At 37.8% G+C, this 17,698-nt stretch overlaps 1 protein-coding gene across 3 annotated transcripts in view; it reads left to right on the top strand.

Moving 5' to 3' along the window:
* Positions 1 to 17,698, top strand: part of LOC310940810 (teneurin-3-like) — a gene marked incomplete at its 3' end in the record, with an annotated part of 89,933 nt that overhangs the window by 61,196 nt on the left and 11,039 nt on the right. For 2 of the 3 annotated variants that reach the window (XM_083905824.1, XM_083905825.1), the window contains exons 20-33: positions 7,971 to 8,042; positions 9,001 to 9,178; positions 9,297 to 9,317; positions 12,478 to 12,602; positions 12,691 to 12,798; positions 13,561 to 13,715; positions 13,909 to 14,010; positions 14,974 to 15,147; positions 15,244 to 15,303; positions 15,426 to 15,595; positions 15,770 to 15,886; positions 15,983 to 16,088; positions 16,745 to 16,887; positions 17,033 to 17,211. In XM_083905824.1, the coding sequence (XP_083761950.1) occupies positions 7,971 to 8,042; positions 9,001 to 9,178; positions 9,297 to 9,317; positions 12,478 to 12,602; positions 12,691 to 12,798; positions 13,561 to 13,715; positions 13,909 to 14,010; positions 14,974 to 15,147; positions 15,244 to 15,303; positions 15,426 to 15,595; positions 15,770 to 15,886; positions 15,983 to 16,088; positions 16,745 to 16,887; positions 17,033 to 17,211 (1,710 nt within the window). The remainder of the gene's footprint in view (positions 1 to 7,970; positions 8,043 to 9,000; positions 9,179 to 9,296; positions 9,318 to 12,477; positions 12,603 to 12,690; positions 12,799 to 13,560; positions 13,716 to 13,908; positions 14,011 to 14,973; positions 15,148 to 15,243; positions 15,304 to 15,425; positions 15,596 to 15,769; positions 15,887 to 15,982; positions 16,089 to 16,744; positions 16,888 to 17,032; positions 17,212 to 17,698) is intronic. The other variant, XM_083905826.1, reaches the window with a different exon arrangement.

Here is a 17,698-nt window from a genome sequence, read left to right as displayed (position 1 = left end):
AACCGTAATACTGTGCTATGTCGTCCCACTTTGACAACTTTTGAGAGAAAAAAAATTTGGTCCAAAATTTGAAAAAATGCCATACTATACTATGTCGTCCAAAATGTGACAATTTTTTGAAAAAAACATTTTTTGGTCTTAAAATGCGTCATACGTCATCCGAAATATGACTAAACCGTAATACTGTGCTATGTCGTCCCACTTTGACAACTTTTGAGAGAAACTAATTTGGTCCAAAATTTGAAAAAATGCCATACTATACTATGTCGTCCAAAATTTGACACATTTTTTGAAAAACATTTTTTTTTGGTCTTAAAATGCGTCATACGTCATCCGAAATATGACTAAACCGTAATACTGTGCTATGTCGTCCCACTTTGACAACTTTTGAGAGAAAAAAAATTTGGTCCAAAATTTGAAAAAATGCCATACTAAAAAAAAATTTGGTCCAAAATTTGAAAAAATGCCATACTATACTATGTCGTCCAAAATGTGACAATTTTTTGAAAAAAACATTTTTTGGTCTTAAAATGCGTCATACGTCATCCGAAATATGACTAAACCGTAATACTGTGCTATGTCGTCCCACTTTGACAACTTTTGAGAGAAACTAATTTGGTCCAAAATTTGAAAAAATGCCATACTATACTATGTCGTCCAAAATTTGACACATTTTTTGAAAAACATTTTTTTTTGGTCTTAAAATGCGTCATACGTCATCCGAAATATGACTAAACCGTAATACTGTGCTATGTCGTCCCACTTTGACAACTTTTGAGAGAAAAAAAATTTGGTCCAAAATTTGAAAAAATGCCATACTATACTATGTCGTCCAAAATGTGACAATTTTTTGAAAAAAAAAATTTTTGGTCTTAAAATGCGTCATACGTCATCCGAAATATGACTAAACCGTAATACTGTGCTATGTCGTCCCACTTTGACAACTTTTGAGAGAAAAAAAATTTGGTCCAAAATTTGAAAAAATGCCATACTATACTATGTCGTCCAAAATTTGACAATTTTTTGAAAAACATTTTTTTTTGGTCTTAAAATGCGTCATACGTCATCCGAAATATGGCTAAACCGTAATACTGTGCTATGTCGTCCCACTTTGACAACTTTTGAGAGAAAAAAAATTTGGTCCAAAATTTGAAAAAATGCCATACTATACTATGTCGTCCAAAATTTGACACATTTTTTGAAAAACATTTTTTTTTGGTCTTAAAATGCGTCATACGTCATCCGAAATATGACTAAACCGTAATACTGTGCTATGTCGTCCCACTTTGACAACTTTTGAGAGAAAAAAAATTTGGTCCAAAATTTGAAAAAATGCCATACTATACTATGTCGTCCAAAATGTGACAATTTTTTGAAAAAAAAATGTTTTGGTCTTAAAATGCGTCATACGTCATCCGAAATATGACTAAACCGTAATACTGTGCTATGTCGTCCCACTTTGACAACTTTTGAGAGAAACTAATTTGGTCCAAAATTTGAAAAAATGCCATACTATACTATGTCGTCCAAAATTTGACACATTTTTTGAAAAACATTTTTTTTTGGTCTTAAAATGCGTCATACGTCATCCGAAATATGACTAAACCGTAATACTGTGCTATGTCGTCCCACTTTGACAACTTTTGAGAGAAAAAAAATTTGGTCCAAAATTTGAAAAAATGCCATACTATACTATGTCGTCCAAAATTTGACACATTTTTTGAAAAACATTTTTTTTTGGTCTTAAAATGCTTCATACGTCATCCGAAATATGGCTACACCGTAATACTGTGCTATGTCGTCCCACTTTGACAACTTTTGAGAGAAAAAAAATTTGGTCCAAAATTTGAAAAAATGCCATACTATACTATGTCGTCCAAAATGTGACAATTTTTTGAAAAAAAAAATTTTTGGTCTTAAAATGCGTCATACGTCATCCGAAATATGACTAGACCGTAATACTGTGCTATGTCGTCCCACTTTGACAACTTTTGAGAGAAAAAAAATTTGGTCCAAAATTTGAAAAAATGCCATACTATACTATGTCGTCCAAAATTTGACAATTTTTTGAAAAACATTTTTTTTTGGTCTTAAAATGCGTCATACGTCATCCGAAATATGGCTAAACCGTAATACTGTGCTATGTCGTCCCACTTTGACAACTTTTGAGAGAAAAAAAATTTGGTCCAAAATTTGAAAAAATGCCATACTATACTATGTCGTCCAAAATTTGACACATTTTTTGAAAAACATTTTTTTTTGGTCTTAAAATGCGTCATACGTCATCCGAAATATGACTAAACCGTAATACTGTGCTATGTCGTCCCACTTTGACAACTTTTGAGAGAAAAAAAATTTGGTCCAAAATTTGAAAAAATGCCATACTATACTATGTCGTCCAAAATTTGACACATTTTTTGAAAAACATTTTTTTTTGGTCTTAAAATGCGTCATACGTCATCCGAAATATGGCTAAACCGTAATACTGTGCTATGTCGTCCCACTTTGACAACTTTTGAGAGAAAAAAAATTTGGTCCAAAATTTGAAAAAATGCCATACTATACTATGTCGTCCAAAATGTGACAATTTTTTGAAAAAAAAGATTTTTGGTCTTAAAATGCGTCATACGTCATCCGAAATATGACTAAACCGTAATACTGTGCTATGTCGTCCCACTTTGACAACTTTTGAGAGAAAAAAAATTTGGTCCAAAATTTGAAAAAATGCCATACTATACTATGTCGTCCAAAATTTGACAATTTTTTGAAAAACATTTTTTTTTGGTCTTAAAATGCGTCATACGTCATCCGAAATATGGCTAAACCGTAATACTGTGCTATGTCGTCCCACTTTGACAACTTTTGAGAGAAAAAAAATTTGGTCCAAAATTTGAAAAAATGCCATACTATACTATGTCGTCCAAAATTTGACAATTTTTTGAAAAACATTTTTTTTTGGTCTTAAAATGCGTCATACGTCATCCGAAATATGACTAAACCGTAATACTGTGCTATGTCGTCCCACTTTGACAACTTTTGAGAGAAAAAAAATTTGGTCCAAAATTTGAAAAAATGCCATACTATACTATGTCGTCCAAAATTTGACACATTTTTTGAAAACCATTTTTTTTTGGTCTTAAAATGCGTCATACGTCATCCGAAATATGGCTAAACCGTAATACTGTGCTATGTCGTCCCACTTTGACAACTTTTGAGAGAAAAAAAATTTGGTCCAAAATTTGAAAAAATGCCATACTATACTATGTCGTCCAAAATTTGACACATTTTTTGAAAAACATTTTTTTTTGGTCTTAAAATGCGTCATACGTCATCCGAAATATGGCTAAACCGTAATACTGTGCTATGTCGTCCCACTTTGACAACTTTTGAGAGAAAAAAAATTTGGTCCAAAATTTGAAAAAATGCCATACTATACTATGTCGTCCAAAATTTGACACATTTTTTGAAAACCATTTTTTTTTGGTCTTAAAATGCGTCATACGTCATCCGAAATATGGCTAAACCGTAATACTGTGCTATGTCGTCCCACTTTGACAACTTTTGAGAGAAAAAAAATTTGGTCCAAAATTTGAAAAAATGCCATACTATACTATGTCGTCCAAAATGTGACAATTTTTTGAAAAAAACATTTTTTGGTCTTAAAATGCGTCATACGTCATCCGAAATATGACTAAACCGTAATACTGTGCTATGTCGTCCCACTTTGACAACTTTTGAGAGAAACTAATTTGGTCCAAAATTTGAAAAAATGCCATACTATACTATGTCGTCCAAAATTTGACACATTTTTTGAAAAACATTTTTTTTTGGTCTTAAAATGCGTCATACGTCATCCGAAATATGACTAAACCGTAATACTGTGCTATGTCGTCCCACTTTGACAACTTTTGAGAGAAAAAAAATTTGGTCCAAAATTTGAAAAAATGCCATACTATACTATGTCGTCCAAAATTTGACACATTTTTTGAAAAACATTTTTTTTTGGTCTTAAAATGCTTCATACGTCATCCGAAATATGGCTACACCGTAATACTGTGCTATGTCGTCCCACTTTGACAACTTTTGAGAGAAAAAAAATTTGGTCCAAAATTTGAAAAAATGCCATACTATACTATGTCGTCCAAAATTTGACAATTTTTTGAAAAACATTTTTTTTTGGTCTTAAAATGCGTCATACGTCATCCGAAATATGACTAAACCGTAATACTGTGCTATGTCGTCCCACTTTGACAACTTTTGAGAGAAAAAAAATTTGGTCCAAAATTTGAAAAAATGCCATACTATACTATGTCGTCCAAAATTTGACACATTTTTTGAAAACCATTTTTTTTTGGTCTTAAAATGCGTCATACGTCATCCGAAATATGGCTAAACCGTAATACTGTGCTATGTCGTCCCACTTTGACAACTTTTGAGAGAAAAAAAATTTGGTCCAAAATTTGAAAAAATGCCATACTATACTATGTCGTCCAAAATGTGACAATTTTTTGAAAAAAAAATTTTTTGGTCTTAAAATGCGTCATACGTCATCCGAAATATGACTAAACCGTAATACTGTGCTATGTCGTCCCACTTTGACAACTTTTGAGAGAAACTAATTTGGTCCAAAATTTGAAAAAATGCCATACTATACTATGTCGTCCAAAATTTGACACATTTTTTGAAAAACATTTTTTTTTGGTCTTAAAATGCGTCATACGTCATCCGAAATATGACTAAACCGTAATACTGTGCTATGTCGTCCCACTTTGACAACTTTTGAGAGAAAAAAAATTTGGTCCAAAATTTGAAAAAATGCCATACTATACTATGTCGTCCAAAATTTGACACATTTTTTGAAAAACATTTTTTTTTGGTCTTAAAATGCTTCATACGTCATCCGAAATATGGCTACACCGTAATACTGTGCTATGTCGTCCCACTTTGACAACTTTTGAGAGAAAAAAAATTTGGTCCAAAATTTGAAAAAATGCCATACTATACTATGTCGTCCAAAATTTGACAATTTTTTGAAAAACATTTTTTTTTGGTCTTAAAATGCGTCATACGTCATCCGAAATATGACTAAACCGTAATACTGTGCTATGTCGTCCCACTTTGACAACTTTTGAGAGAAAAAAAATTTGGTCCAAAATTTGAAAAAATGCCATACTATACTATGTCGTCCAAAATTTGACAATTTTTTGAAAACCATTTTTTTTTGGTCTTAAAATGCGTCATACGTCATCCGAAATATGGCTAAACCGTAATACTGTGCTATGTCGTCCCACTTTGACAACTTTTGAGAGAAAAAAAATTTGGTCCAAAATTTGAAAAAATGCCATACTATACTATGTCGTCCAAAATTTGACACATTTTTTGAAAACCATTTTTTTTTGGTCTTAAAATGCGTCATACGTCATCCGAAATATGGCTAAACCGTAATACTGTGCTATGTCGTCCCACTTTGACAACTTTTGAGAGAAAAAAAATTTGGTCCAAAATTTGAAAAAATGCCATACTATACTATGTCGTCCAAAATTTGACACATTTTTTGAAAACCATTTTTTTTTGGTCTTAAAATGCGTCATACGTCATCCGAAATATGGCTAAACCGTAATACTGTGCTATGTCGTCCCACTTTGACAACTTTTGAGAGAAAAAAAATTTGGTCCAAAATTTGAAAAAATGCCATACTATACTATGTCGTCCAAAATTTGACACATTTTTTGAAAAACATTTTTTTTTGGTCTTAAAATGCGTCATACGTCATCCGAAATATGGCTAAACCGTAATACTGTGCTATGTCGTCCCACTTTGACAACTTTTGAGAGAAAAAAAATTTGGTCCAAAATTTGAAAAAATGCCATACTATACTATGTCGTCCAAAATTTGACACATTTTTTGAAAAACATTTTTTTTTGGTCTTAAAATGCGTCATACGTCATCCGAAATATGGCTAAACCGTAATACTGTGCTATGTCGTCCCACTTTGACAACTTTTGAGAGAAAAAAAATTTGGTCCAAAATTTGAAAAAATGCCATACTATACTATGTCGTCCAAAATTTGACACATTTTTTGAAAAACATTTTTTTTGGTCTTAAAATGCGTCATACGTCATCCGAAATATGGCTAAACCGTAATACTGTGCTATGTCGTCCCACTTTGACAACTTTTGAGAGAAAAAAAATTTGGTCCAAAATTTGAAAAAATGCCATACTATACTATGTCGTCCAAAATTTGACACATTTTTTGAAAAACATTTTTTTTTGGTCTTAAAATGCTTCATACGTCATCCGAAATATGGCTACACCATAATACTGTGCTATGTCGTCCCACTTTGACAACTTTTGAGAGAAAAAAAATTTGGTCCAAAATTTGAAAAAATGCCATACTATACTATGTCGTCCAAAATTTGACACATTTTTTGAAAAAAAAATGTTTTGGTCTTAAAATGCGTCATACGTCATCCGAAATATGACTAAACCGTAATACTGTGCTATGTCGTCCCACCTTGACAACTTTTGAGAGAAAAAAAATTTGGTCCAAAATTTGAAAAAATGCCATACTATACTATGTCGTCCAAAATTTGACACATTTTTTGAAAACCATTTTTCTTTGGTCTTAAAATGCGTCATACGTCATCCGAAATATGGCTAAACCGTAATACTGTGCTATGTCGTCCCACTTTGACAACTTTTGAGAGAAAAAAAATTTGGTCCAAAATTTGAAAAAATGCCATACTATACTATGTCGTCCAAAATTTGACACATTTTTTGAAAAACATTTTTTTTTGGTCTTAAAATGCGTCATGTGTCATCCGAAATATGGCTAAACCGTAATACTGTGCTATGTCGTCCCACTTTGACAACTTTTGAGAGAAAAAAAATTTGGTCCAAAATTTGAAAAATGCCATACTATACTATGTCGTCCAAAATTTGACAAATTTTTTGAAAATCATTTTTTTTTGGTCTTAAAATGCGTCATACGTCGTCCGAAATATGACTAAACCGTAATACTGTGCTATGTCGTCCCACTTTGACAACTTTTGAGAGAAAAAAAATTTGGTCCAAAATTTGAAAAAATGCCATACTATACTATGTCGTCCAAAATTTGACACATTTTATGAAAAAAAAATTTTGGTCTTAAAATGCGTCATACGTCGTCCGAAATATGACTAAACCGTAATACTGTGCTATGTCGTCCCACTTTGACAACTTTTGAGAGAAAAAAAATTTGGTCCAAAATTTGAAAAAATGCCATACTATACTATGTCGTCCAAAATTTGACACATTTTTTGAAAAAAAAATGTTGGTCTTAAAATGCGTCATAAGTCGTCCGAAATATGACTAAACCGTAATACTGTGCTATGTCGTCCCACTTTGACAACTTTTGAGAGAAAAAAAATTTGGTCCAAAATTTGAAAAAATGCCATACTATACTATGTAGTCCAAAATTTGGCAAATTTTTTGAAAACCATTTTTTTTTGGTCTTAAAATGCGTCATACGTCGTCCAAAATATGACTAAACCGTAATACTGTTCTATGTCGTCCCAATTTGACAACTTTTGAGAGAAAAAAAATTTGGTCCAAAATTTGAAAAAATGCCATACTATACTATGTCGTCCAAAATTTGTATGTCAGGTTACCATTGTTTTTACAAAGTGATTGCCTTGATTTTGCGTTCTCTTAAAAACCCTGTGGTAAACGGGTGTTGAGATTAGAGGTACTTTTTTCGATTTAATGCCTCACTCAGGCTTAATGTTCACCGTCACAGTTCCGTTTAATGCTCTTTAATGAAATAACTGTGGTCGTTTCTGTGCAGTAACCATAGATCAGGGTTTCACCACATACCTCATACTGCCTGGCTATGAAATTTGTGTTTAAAGTGAAAGAAAATTGGCACTTCCTGCTGAAGAAAATCCCTGAAATCCCCAAGTCAACTATTAATAATTTTTATTTTTTTACAGGTATATTGTATAAGGGCAATGGCGAGAACATTTTCATCTCTCAACAACCTCCAGTCATCAGCAGCATCATGGGTGAGAAAAACGACGACAACATTTTCACATCGTACTAAAGAAATCCAGATACCTTTTGATATTTATTTTGAAAACCAAGTTTAATTCAAGTTCCAGTTAGTGCTTAAGTACAAGCTACTACAAGCTGATTATTCAAGGCTTTTGCCGGCCCTGGATTCTTTAATACAGTTTACACTCGTTAATGTTCACAAATAATTTACCACACGTTATTAAACACACTGCTACCATTGTTACTACTGCGTTAATACGTAAATATGATATTAATAGCTTATTACAATTCTATTACATAATATTTGACATCAAACTGGTAATAATGTTGCTTTATCACCACACGGTTACCGAGTAAATACTAAAACGTTTGTTTTTGAAACGACATTGAGTAAATATGATATTAATGCCTTATATTACAACTAGTGCTGTGCATGTTAGCGCGTTAACGGCATCAACGCTAACGCACGACGCGCTTTCATGACGACTGACCGGAAAATGACGCACGTTTACGTCATGTTTACGCTGGTTATTTTCATTTGATAAACAGACCGAACCGGTTCGACTGGAGGCGTGCTAACACCGCTAATGCCGCTAACGGAGCTAACTGGTAAACGGTGCCGCGGCACGTAAACGGGGCGTCACATGCGCCTTTTTCCGGTCAATCGGCTGGGATGCGACTTAGCAAAATTATTAGCAACGTCATTAGCTGTGATGGGACAGCGATGTCATTGGCTGTGATGTGACTTAGCTACGTCATTAGCTGGTTTGCTACCTAGCTAAATTATTAGCAACGTCATTAGCTGTGATGCAATTTAGCAACATGATTAGCTTGGACATGACTTCACAACATTATTAGCTATGATGCCGTTTAACACCATCATTAGCTGGGATGCTACCTAGCAAAATTATTCTTTTATCGCAGAAGAGCTTCGACGTTGTAAAAACGTTGTTTTTTTTCTTTCCCCAGGAAACGGCCGTCGACGTAGCATCTCGTGTCCCAGCTGTAACGGTCAGGCAGAGGGCAACAAGCTGCTGGCACCTTTGGCTCTGGCCTGCGGAGCAGACGGCAGCATCTTTGTCGGAGACTTCAACTACATCAGGAGGATCTTCCCCTCGGGGAACGTGACCAGCGTGATGGAGCTGAGGTGATAAGATAATAAAGCGTTAAGAGGATCGCCGTCTTTAACAGGCAATCGATGTGTCGACTAACCCTTGTGTCTCTTTGTGTGTTTTTTCTGTCTCTTGCTCGCATTTTTACTAAAGAAACAAAGATTTCAGACATAGGTAAGGACGACTCACCTTTTTCCAAACCTCTTTCCATTTCACTGTCCGTGTCCATCTCGTCCACGCCGTCGTTTGCTGATCGGTTCGTCCGGTTTGGGTCCGGACATTTTGCCGCAATGTGTGGAGTCATTTTTTGGGGCAGGGACGACGACGAAGACGACGACATTTCTTTGAAACGATTCCGTGTACGGGAAACCTTTAAAAAATGACAAAGAAAAAGACCGTCGTTAGCGCTAACAGGGAGATTAGCAACACCGTTCGCTACGGCATGAGCTGTGATGCAGTTTAGCTACATCATTAGCTGGGACGCGACCTAGCAAAATGATTAGCTCTGTCACTGGCTGTGATGCGACTTAGCAACAGTATTAGCTGGGACATGACTTAGCAAATAATATTAGCAATCTCATTAGTTATATTGCAATTTAACACCATCATTAGCTACATGATAAGATGGGATGTGACCTAGCAAAATTATTAGCAACATCATTAGCTGTGATATGACTTAGCAACATTGCAGCATGATTAGCAATCTGATTAGCTATATTGCGATTTCATACCATCATTAGCTGCGACGCGACCTAGCTAACTTATGAGCAACGTCATTAGCTGTGATGCAATTTAGCAACATGTTTAGCTGTGATGGGACTTAGCAACAGTATTAGCTGGGACATGACTTAGCAACATTTTTAGCAATCTCATTAGCTATATTGCAATTCAACATCATCATCAGCTACATGATAAGATGGGATGCGACCTAGCAAAATTATTAGCAACATCATTAGCTGTGTGTGATGCAATTCAGCAACATGATCAGCTGTGATGGGACTTAGCGATGTCATTGGCTGTGGTGTGACTTAGCAACAGTATTAGCTTCACAGTATTATTTCTTGAAAACGACGCCGTGTTATACCAAGAAAAAGATTGTCGTTAGCGCTAACGCGGAGACGATGGCGCAACGAGACAAACCGACTGCTTTTAAACGAGCTCTCCGTCTCGTAGCCGTTTATTTGCGACACACTTGTCCAAAAAAAACCAACAAGAGTGTCAAATAACGGCTGAAGTCGCCTGCGAAAAAAAACAGGCTAACGTTTGCGTAAAATGACTCTGAACTGTCAGATCAAAGGCGTGGAGGAACAAAGAAGAGGAAGAAGAAGAAGAAGAAGAAGAGTAGCCGTGGTCTTCAAAAAACACCTCTTTCTCTTTCCTGCTCGTCTCATTGTCTTTCCAACTCTAATCTTGACAAGTGTTCACGGGAAAGCGAGCCTGTTCTTCTGCTGTCAGCTCAGATAAACGCTGCAGTCATCACTGAAGCAGCAGCAGCAAAGGCCTCGAGCAAGGAGAAACATGAGGGGAGGAGGAGGAAGAGGGTGTTGTTGTGTTTAGTGGCTTTTCTTAATTGTTTTACATGCCAATCCGTGTCCTCGCCTCTTTAAATACATGCATAAAGTAGACATGCACGACGTTGGACTAACCAGAAAATGACTTCGGCTGAGGTTGACGTCACTTTTTACCGATATAGAATCAGTTTTATTGGCCGCGTTCATCTGTCCTCATCTGAATTGTCCTTATTTTTGAAGGAAAAGCACAATTTTTTTCATTAAATTAATCAGAAATACACTCCATAAACCCTTGAAAACCCTCGTGCAACGATGAAAACAGTTTAGCTGGTTTTTTGACCAACGGGCAAAATGATTATCTTGAATTAAAAATTATTTCTAATCTCGTCAATGTCTTGAAATTTTGCAACTCTTGATGAATAAAAGCGGGTTTATGGTCCCAAAAGCGATCCCTAACCCTATGGGCAACGGCTTTTATTGTTCAAACGTGTTAACATCACATATAAGTACGTTTGTGGTTTAAAGAGGCTGTTGCAATAGCGCAGGGCAGTAAAGTCAAATTGACAAAGTATAGTATGTTTTTGTCAAATTTTGGACCAAAATTTTTTTTTCTAAAAAAAGTGTCCGATTTTGGACAACAAAGTATAGTATGACGTTTATGTCAAATTTTTGACCTAATTTTTTTTTTTCAAAAAATGTTTCAGATTTTGGACAACATAGTATAGTTTGACGTTTTTGTCAAATTTTAGACCCAAAAAAAATTTTCTAAAAAAATTGTCAGGTTTTTGGACGACATAGTATAGTATGACGTTTTTGTCAAATTTTTGACCAAATTTGTTTTTTTTAAAAAAAAAATTCAGATTTTGGAAGACATAGTATAGTATGACGTTTCTGGCAAATTTTTGACCAAATTTTTTTTTTTTCAAAATTCTTTTCAGATTTTGGAAGACATAGTATAGTATGAAGTTTTTGGCAAATTTTTGACCTAAAAATTTTTTTCAAAAAAAATGGTCAGATTTTGTACAACAGTATATAGTACGACATTTTTGTCAAATTTTTTGACCAAATTTTTTTTTTTAAAAAAAATTGGCAGATTTTGGACGACATAGTATAGTATGACATTTTTTTTCAAATTACACGAATTCCACGCTTTCTAACGATCGCGCGTCATCTTTAGTAACCATCTCTGTTGCCTTTGCTCCTCCACGTCTTTGAATACGTCCAGGCGTATTTGGATAATCATCTGTCGAGTTCTGCTTCAGGCTGTTTCTACATTTAACTGAACACAAGCACGGCTTTTTAACACTTTTTTTTTTTTTTACCCCCCCATCAAACCATTCTTTTACATTGTTTTGTCAGCACACAGAAAAACAGGAAGGGACTAAAAGTCATTAAATATTGAAGATTATAAAAGTGCAGGCAGATTATTATTATTATTGGGCTTTTTTTTTTGTGCCATCAACAGAACGGATCGCGCAAACACGACAGCTGGAAACGCACAAAACAAATTATCGTTCCGAGGTCAAATTAGTCACTTCTTTTGTGCGATTGTGTTTGAGTTTTTGCTCCCATTGTTCTGCACAAATCACAAAACGCGTGTCTCGTCTCTAAAATGTGGATTATCTGCTGAAATAAACGACAAATTATAACAAGTAAAGGCCTAAACGGTGCAGAAATGTATGATTCAGACGTCTAAATGTTGACATAGCTACGTTGTCTGTTCTAAGCTAACGCTAATTAACAGCCTGCGATGTTTTCTACCTAATCTACTAATCTGTCGATTATTTTTCTTATTTAATCGATTAATCCGTCTCTCTCCGCAGCAACAACCCCGCTCACCGATACTACCTGTCCACCGACCCGGTCACGGGGCAGCTGTACGTGTCCGACACCAACTCTCGGCGAATCTACCGACCCAAGATGCTGAGCGGAGCTCGCGATCTCATCAGTAAGGACGTTACGCACCTTTGTGGTTAAAAATTGTGACTTTTAATTTAACGTAGTCAGGTGAACGTTCAAAATCGATGTGTGTACAGGTAACGGAGAAGTCGTCGCTGGCACAGGTGAACAGTGTCCTCCGTTTGATGAAGCTCGGTGTGGAGACGGGAGAAAAGCTACCGAGGCGCAGCTACTGGGACCAAAAGGTACACAAGCTAGCAACGCCGTTCGCTACGGCACTGGCTGTGATGCAGTTTAGCTACGTCATTAGCCGGGACGCTACTTAGCAAAATTATTAGCTACGTCATTAGCTGGGACGCGACCTAGCAAAATTATTGGCAACGTCATTCGCTGTGATGCAATTTAGCTACGTCATTAGCTGGGAAGTGACTTAGCAACATCATTACCTAGGGCACGACCTAGCAAAATTATTAGCAACATCATTAGCTTTGATGAAATTTAGCTATGTTATTAGCTGGAAGTGACTTAGCTACATCATTAGCTGGGACACGACCTAGCAAAATTATTAGCAACGTCATTCGATTTGATGCAATTTAGCCATGTCATTAGCTGGGACATGACTTGGCGACATTATTAGCCGGGACGTGACCTAGCAAAATTATTAGCTGGGACACGCACAAGCTAAATTATTAGCAACGTCATTAGCTGTGATGCAATTTAGCTATATCATTGGCCGTGATGTAACTTAGCAACAGTATTAGCTTGGACATGACTTAGCAACAGTATTAGCTGGGACATGACTTTGCAACATTATTAGCAATCTCATTAGCTATGATGCAATTTGGAACATGACTTTGCAACATTATAAGCTGGGACATGACTTAGCAACATTATTAGCAATCTCATTAGCGATGATGCAATTTAACACCATGATCAGATGGGACGCGACCTAGCAAAATTATTAGCACATCATCACACATATTGACAGTGTTCTTTGTGTCTTAAAGGGATTGCAGTTGATAAAAACGGATTGATCTACTTCGTGGACGGAACTATGATCAGAAAAGTGGATCGTAACGGAATCATCTCAACAGTGCTGGGCAGCAATGACCTGACCTCTGCGCGACCTTTGACCTGCGATACTAGCATGCACATCAGACAGGTAATGGGTCCGAATACCCAGAGTTGCTGCACACGTCTGTTTTATTTTTGATTTTCTTTCACACCGAATTTCCATTTTTGGCCAATCTGTCTCATTTTACACCGTGTTGTTGTCGTCGTAACCATGTTTTTTCACGTAGCAGAGAAACATATTTAGTGAAACTCTTTCCACTTGCCTTCATCTTTGCATCCAGGTTCGTTTAGAGTGGCCCACAGATCTGGCCATTAATCCTATGGACAACTCCATCTACGTCCTGGACAACAACGTTGTGCTGCAGATCACTGAAAATAGACAGGTACCATTTACACCACCTTCAAACCTGGAACCCGATGTTAGCACAATAAATACAAATTTTAAAAAATGTTTTAAACTATGAAAATCATCTATTATGTAAGTCAGCAATGTCATTAGCTAAGATAGCAGCTGTGACTTAAGTTTGCTAATGATATTGCTAACTTACGACAAATTAGCAATGTCATTAGCTAAGATATAATCTGTGACGTAAGTTAGCAATATCATTAGTTAAGATAAGCTGTGACATAAGTTAGCAATGTCATTAGCTAAGATATCAGCTGTGACGCAAGTTAGCGATGTCATTCGCTAAGATATAAACTGTGACGTAAGGTAGCAATGCCATTCACTAAAATATAAGATGACACAAGTTAGCCATTCGCTAAGATATAAGCTGTGACGCAAGTTAGCAATGTCATTCACTAAGATATAAGCTGTGACACAAGTTAGCTAATGACATTGCTAACTTACATCAAGTTAGCAATGTCATTCGCTAAGATATCAGCTGTGACGCAAGTTAGCAATGTCATTCGCTAAGATATAAGCTGTGACATAAGTTAGCAATATCATTAGTTAAGATAAGCTGTGAGATAAGTTAGCAATGTCATTAGCTAAGATATCAGCTGTGATGCAAGTTAGCAATGTCATTAGCTAAGATATCAGCTGTGACGTAAATTAGCTAATGACATTGCTTACTTACATCAAGTTAGCAATGTCATTCGCTAAGAGATAAGCTGTGCCGCAAGTTAGCTCATGACATTGCTAACTTACAACAAGTTAGCAATGTCATTAGCTAAAATATAAACTGATGTGAAGTTTGTCTTGCAGATTAAAGATCTTGAAGATGTTTTTGGGGAAGTTTAATAAACTGTCAGATTAGAGAGAAAACTGTAGATTAAGGTTAAAATATCACCCGGAGTTTGTCAAAAGGAAAAAGCAAACACTTACCCCTCGTTTGTTTGTCCAGGTTCGAATCGTGGCAGGTCGTCCCATGCACTGCCAGGTGCCCGGCATAGAGTACACCATGGGGAAAAGAGCGGTCCAGACCATGTTAGAAGGAGCGACGGCCATCGCTCTGTCGTACAGCGGCGTCCTCTACGTCGCAGAGACGGACGAGAAGAAAATCCACCGCATCAGACAGGTCGTCATTCATACTGATCAGGAAATTCACCTGCAAGGAAAGAGGAGGAGGATGATGGAGTTAAACGTTCATTTCCGGTGCTTTTCCCCCCCACAGGTGTCAACGGATGGCGAAATCACACATCTGGCTGGAGCGCTATCTGACTGTGACTGCAAGGTACTACAGCCGTGTTACCTTTCTGTTAGCATTAGCGTTACATTTCAATTGTGTTACCAAGGAAAGTAAAGTAAACATCGGAAGTTAGTTCACCGTCTCGCGTCTTCTTCCGTGCGCCGCAGAACGACGCCAACTGCGACTGCTATCAGACGGGGGACGGCTACGCGAAGGACGCCCGCCTCAACTGTCCGTCCTCCCTGGTGGTGTCTCCGGACGGGACGCTGTACGTGGCCGACCTGGGAAACATCCGCATCCGAGCCATACGTCGAAACCAGCCACCCACAGGTTCGTTGTGCTGCGTGTAGCAGTCGTATGTTAAGACAAAGGCAGCGTTAGCATCAGGCTAACACAAGTGTTTCGATTTGACGCAAGTTAGCAATGTCATTAGATAAGATATCAGCCCTGCAGCGATGCTACTTTTAAATAATGCTACGATGTCTTCAGGTTCTCTGGCTTCAGGTCCCAGCTCCTACGAAGTGGCGTCTCCGGCGTCTCAAGAACTCTACGTGTTTGATTTGAACGGGACTCATCAGTTCACCATGTCTTTGGTCACTGGAGACTACAAATACAACTTCAGCTACAGGTCAGTTAGCGTAAATAAAAAAATCACCGATGATGACGACATTTGCAGCACGTTAGCATAATTAACCATTTTCCTCTCCTTCGTTATTCCGCCCAGCAACGAGGACGATGTAACCGCGGTGACCGACAGCAGCGGGAACACACTGCGTATCCGCAGAGACACCAACAGGATGCCCGTACGAGTGGTTGCCCCCGACAACCAGGTAAGATGCGTCGTGCGAGGTATTTATTGCTAGCCTTAAGAGTATTCTTACAGCCTTGGCTATGCGGTAATTTTTGACCTTAGAATTTCCCGAAACTTGGTAGGAAGATGTTATAGACTAAGACGAACAAAAAAGTCGACCGTAACCATGGCCTCAACGCAACAGGAAGTTGGCCATTTTTAACTTGTGCGTCCATATTTACGATTTGCACTCTACGTAAAAATAAGCGAATTCGCCCAAGCGTGTTTGTCGTACCGACCTAAAAACGCAGCAATTTGGTTATAGACACATCGAAGGTGAAAGGTTATCGTACAGTTTTGCGGATTCAAAACGGCTCGACCATGGCAGCGCTTGGGGTTTTGGCGAATTTTGACCATTCGCCGCAAAACAGGAAGTGCCCTATGACTTCGGCACACATCGAGTTCCGCTGAATTTCCTGAAACTTGGTGGGAAGCTGTTATAGACCAAGACGAACAAAAAAGTCAACCGTAACCATGGCCTCAACTCGGCCATTTTGAATTTGGCGGTCCATTTTGGCGGTTTTGCGGCGGATGGAAAAGAGACATTATTTCAAAACAAAACAATGGCAGACTTCTTGTTTTGGGCAGAATCTGTGTGTGTGTAACGTGTGTGTTTTTCTGTGTGTGTGTGTGAAGGTTATCTGGCTGACCATCGGCACCAATGGCGGCCTGAAGTCTCTCACGGCCCAGGGTCAGGAGCTGGTCTTGTTCAGTTACCACGGCAGCAGCGGGTTGCTGGCGACCAAGAGCATCCAGATCGGCTGGACGACGTTCTACGAGTGAGCATCGCCGCGCTTTAACGTCCTTATATAGTGTATTCATGTCACGATTAGGTCACCAATGAAAACACCGTGGTCTCTAATAATAATAAGAATAAACCCCTAACGCTGACTCACACTTCCTGTCGTCTTTCCGTCCCTCAAGCTACGACGGCGAAGGTCGCCTCACCAACGTGACCTTCCCCACGGGCGTGGTGACCAGCCTCCACAGCGACATGTCCTCGGGAGCGGTCGCCGTGGACATCGAGACGTCGGGGAGGGACGAGGACGTGTCCATAACGACCAACCTGTCGTCCATCGACTCCTTCTACACTCTGGTGCAGGGTAAGGGAAAATATACAGCGTATAATAATAATAATAACAACTCTCTGCGGGTTATTCCACTGAATTATTGTTAAGCTGCTGCATTTTTTTTCCCTCCACACTGGTTTCTGACAGTGATTGCGTGTTTTGTGGGTTTTGATATTAAATATTAAGGAGTCGATCTGCTGGGCGGGGCCGATCTTTCACGGCCACCCACTCGCATCAGTCTTCCAGCGCGAGAATAAATGAAGAAATAAAGAAAAGAAAGCTGCGCTCAGTGTGTTGTGAAGGAGGAGACGCAGCACACGCACACAGATTATTAGACAAAGCGAGGCATTTTCTATTTGGAAAAGCATTTTGTATACCAAAAAGATACCACTTTTTTGTGCTATGATATAAAAAATCAGTGTCTCTACCGCCCCCCTGTGGTCAAACGTTATTGTTGTCCAATCGGCACACGGCTCGTTGTCCCCAGACTCCTCCCACAGATCGCAGAACAACCAGCTTT

Source organism: Microchirus variegatus, assembly GCF_963457635.1.
Source record: "Microchirus variegatus genome assembly, chromosome: 19".
Classification (NCBI taxonomy): Eukaryota; Metazoa; Chordata; class Actinopteri; order Pleuronectiformes; family Soleidae; genus Microchirus; species Microchirus variegatus.
Note: the sequence above shows the minus strand (reverse complement) of the source record. Positions and strands in the feature narration are given on the sequence as shown.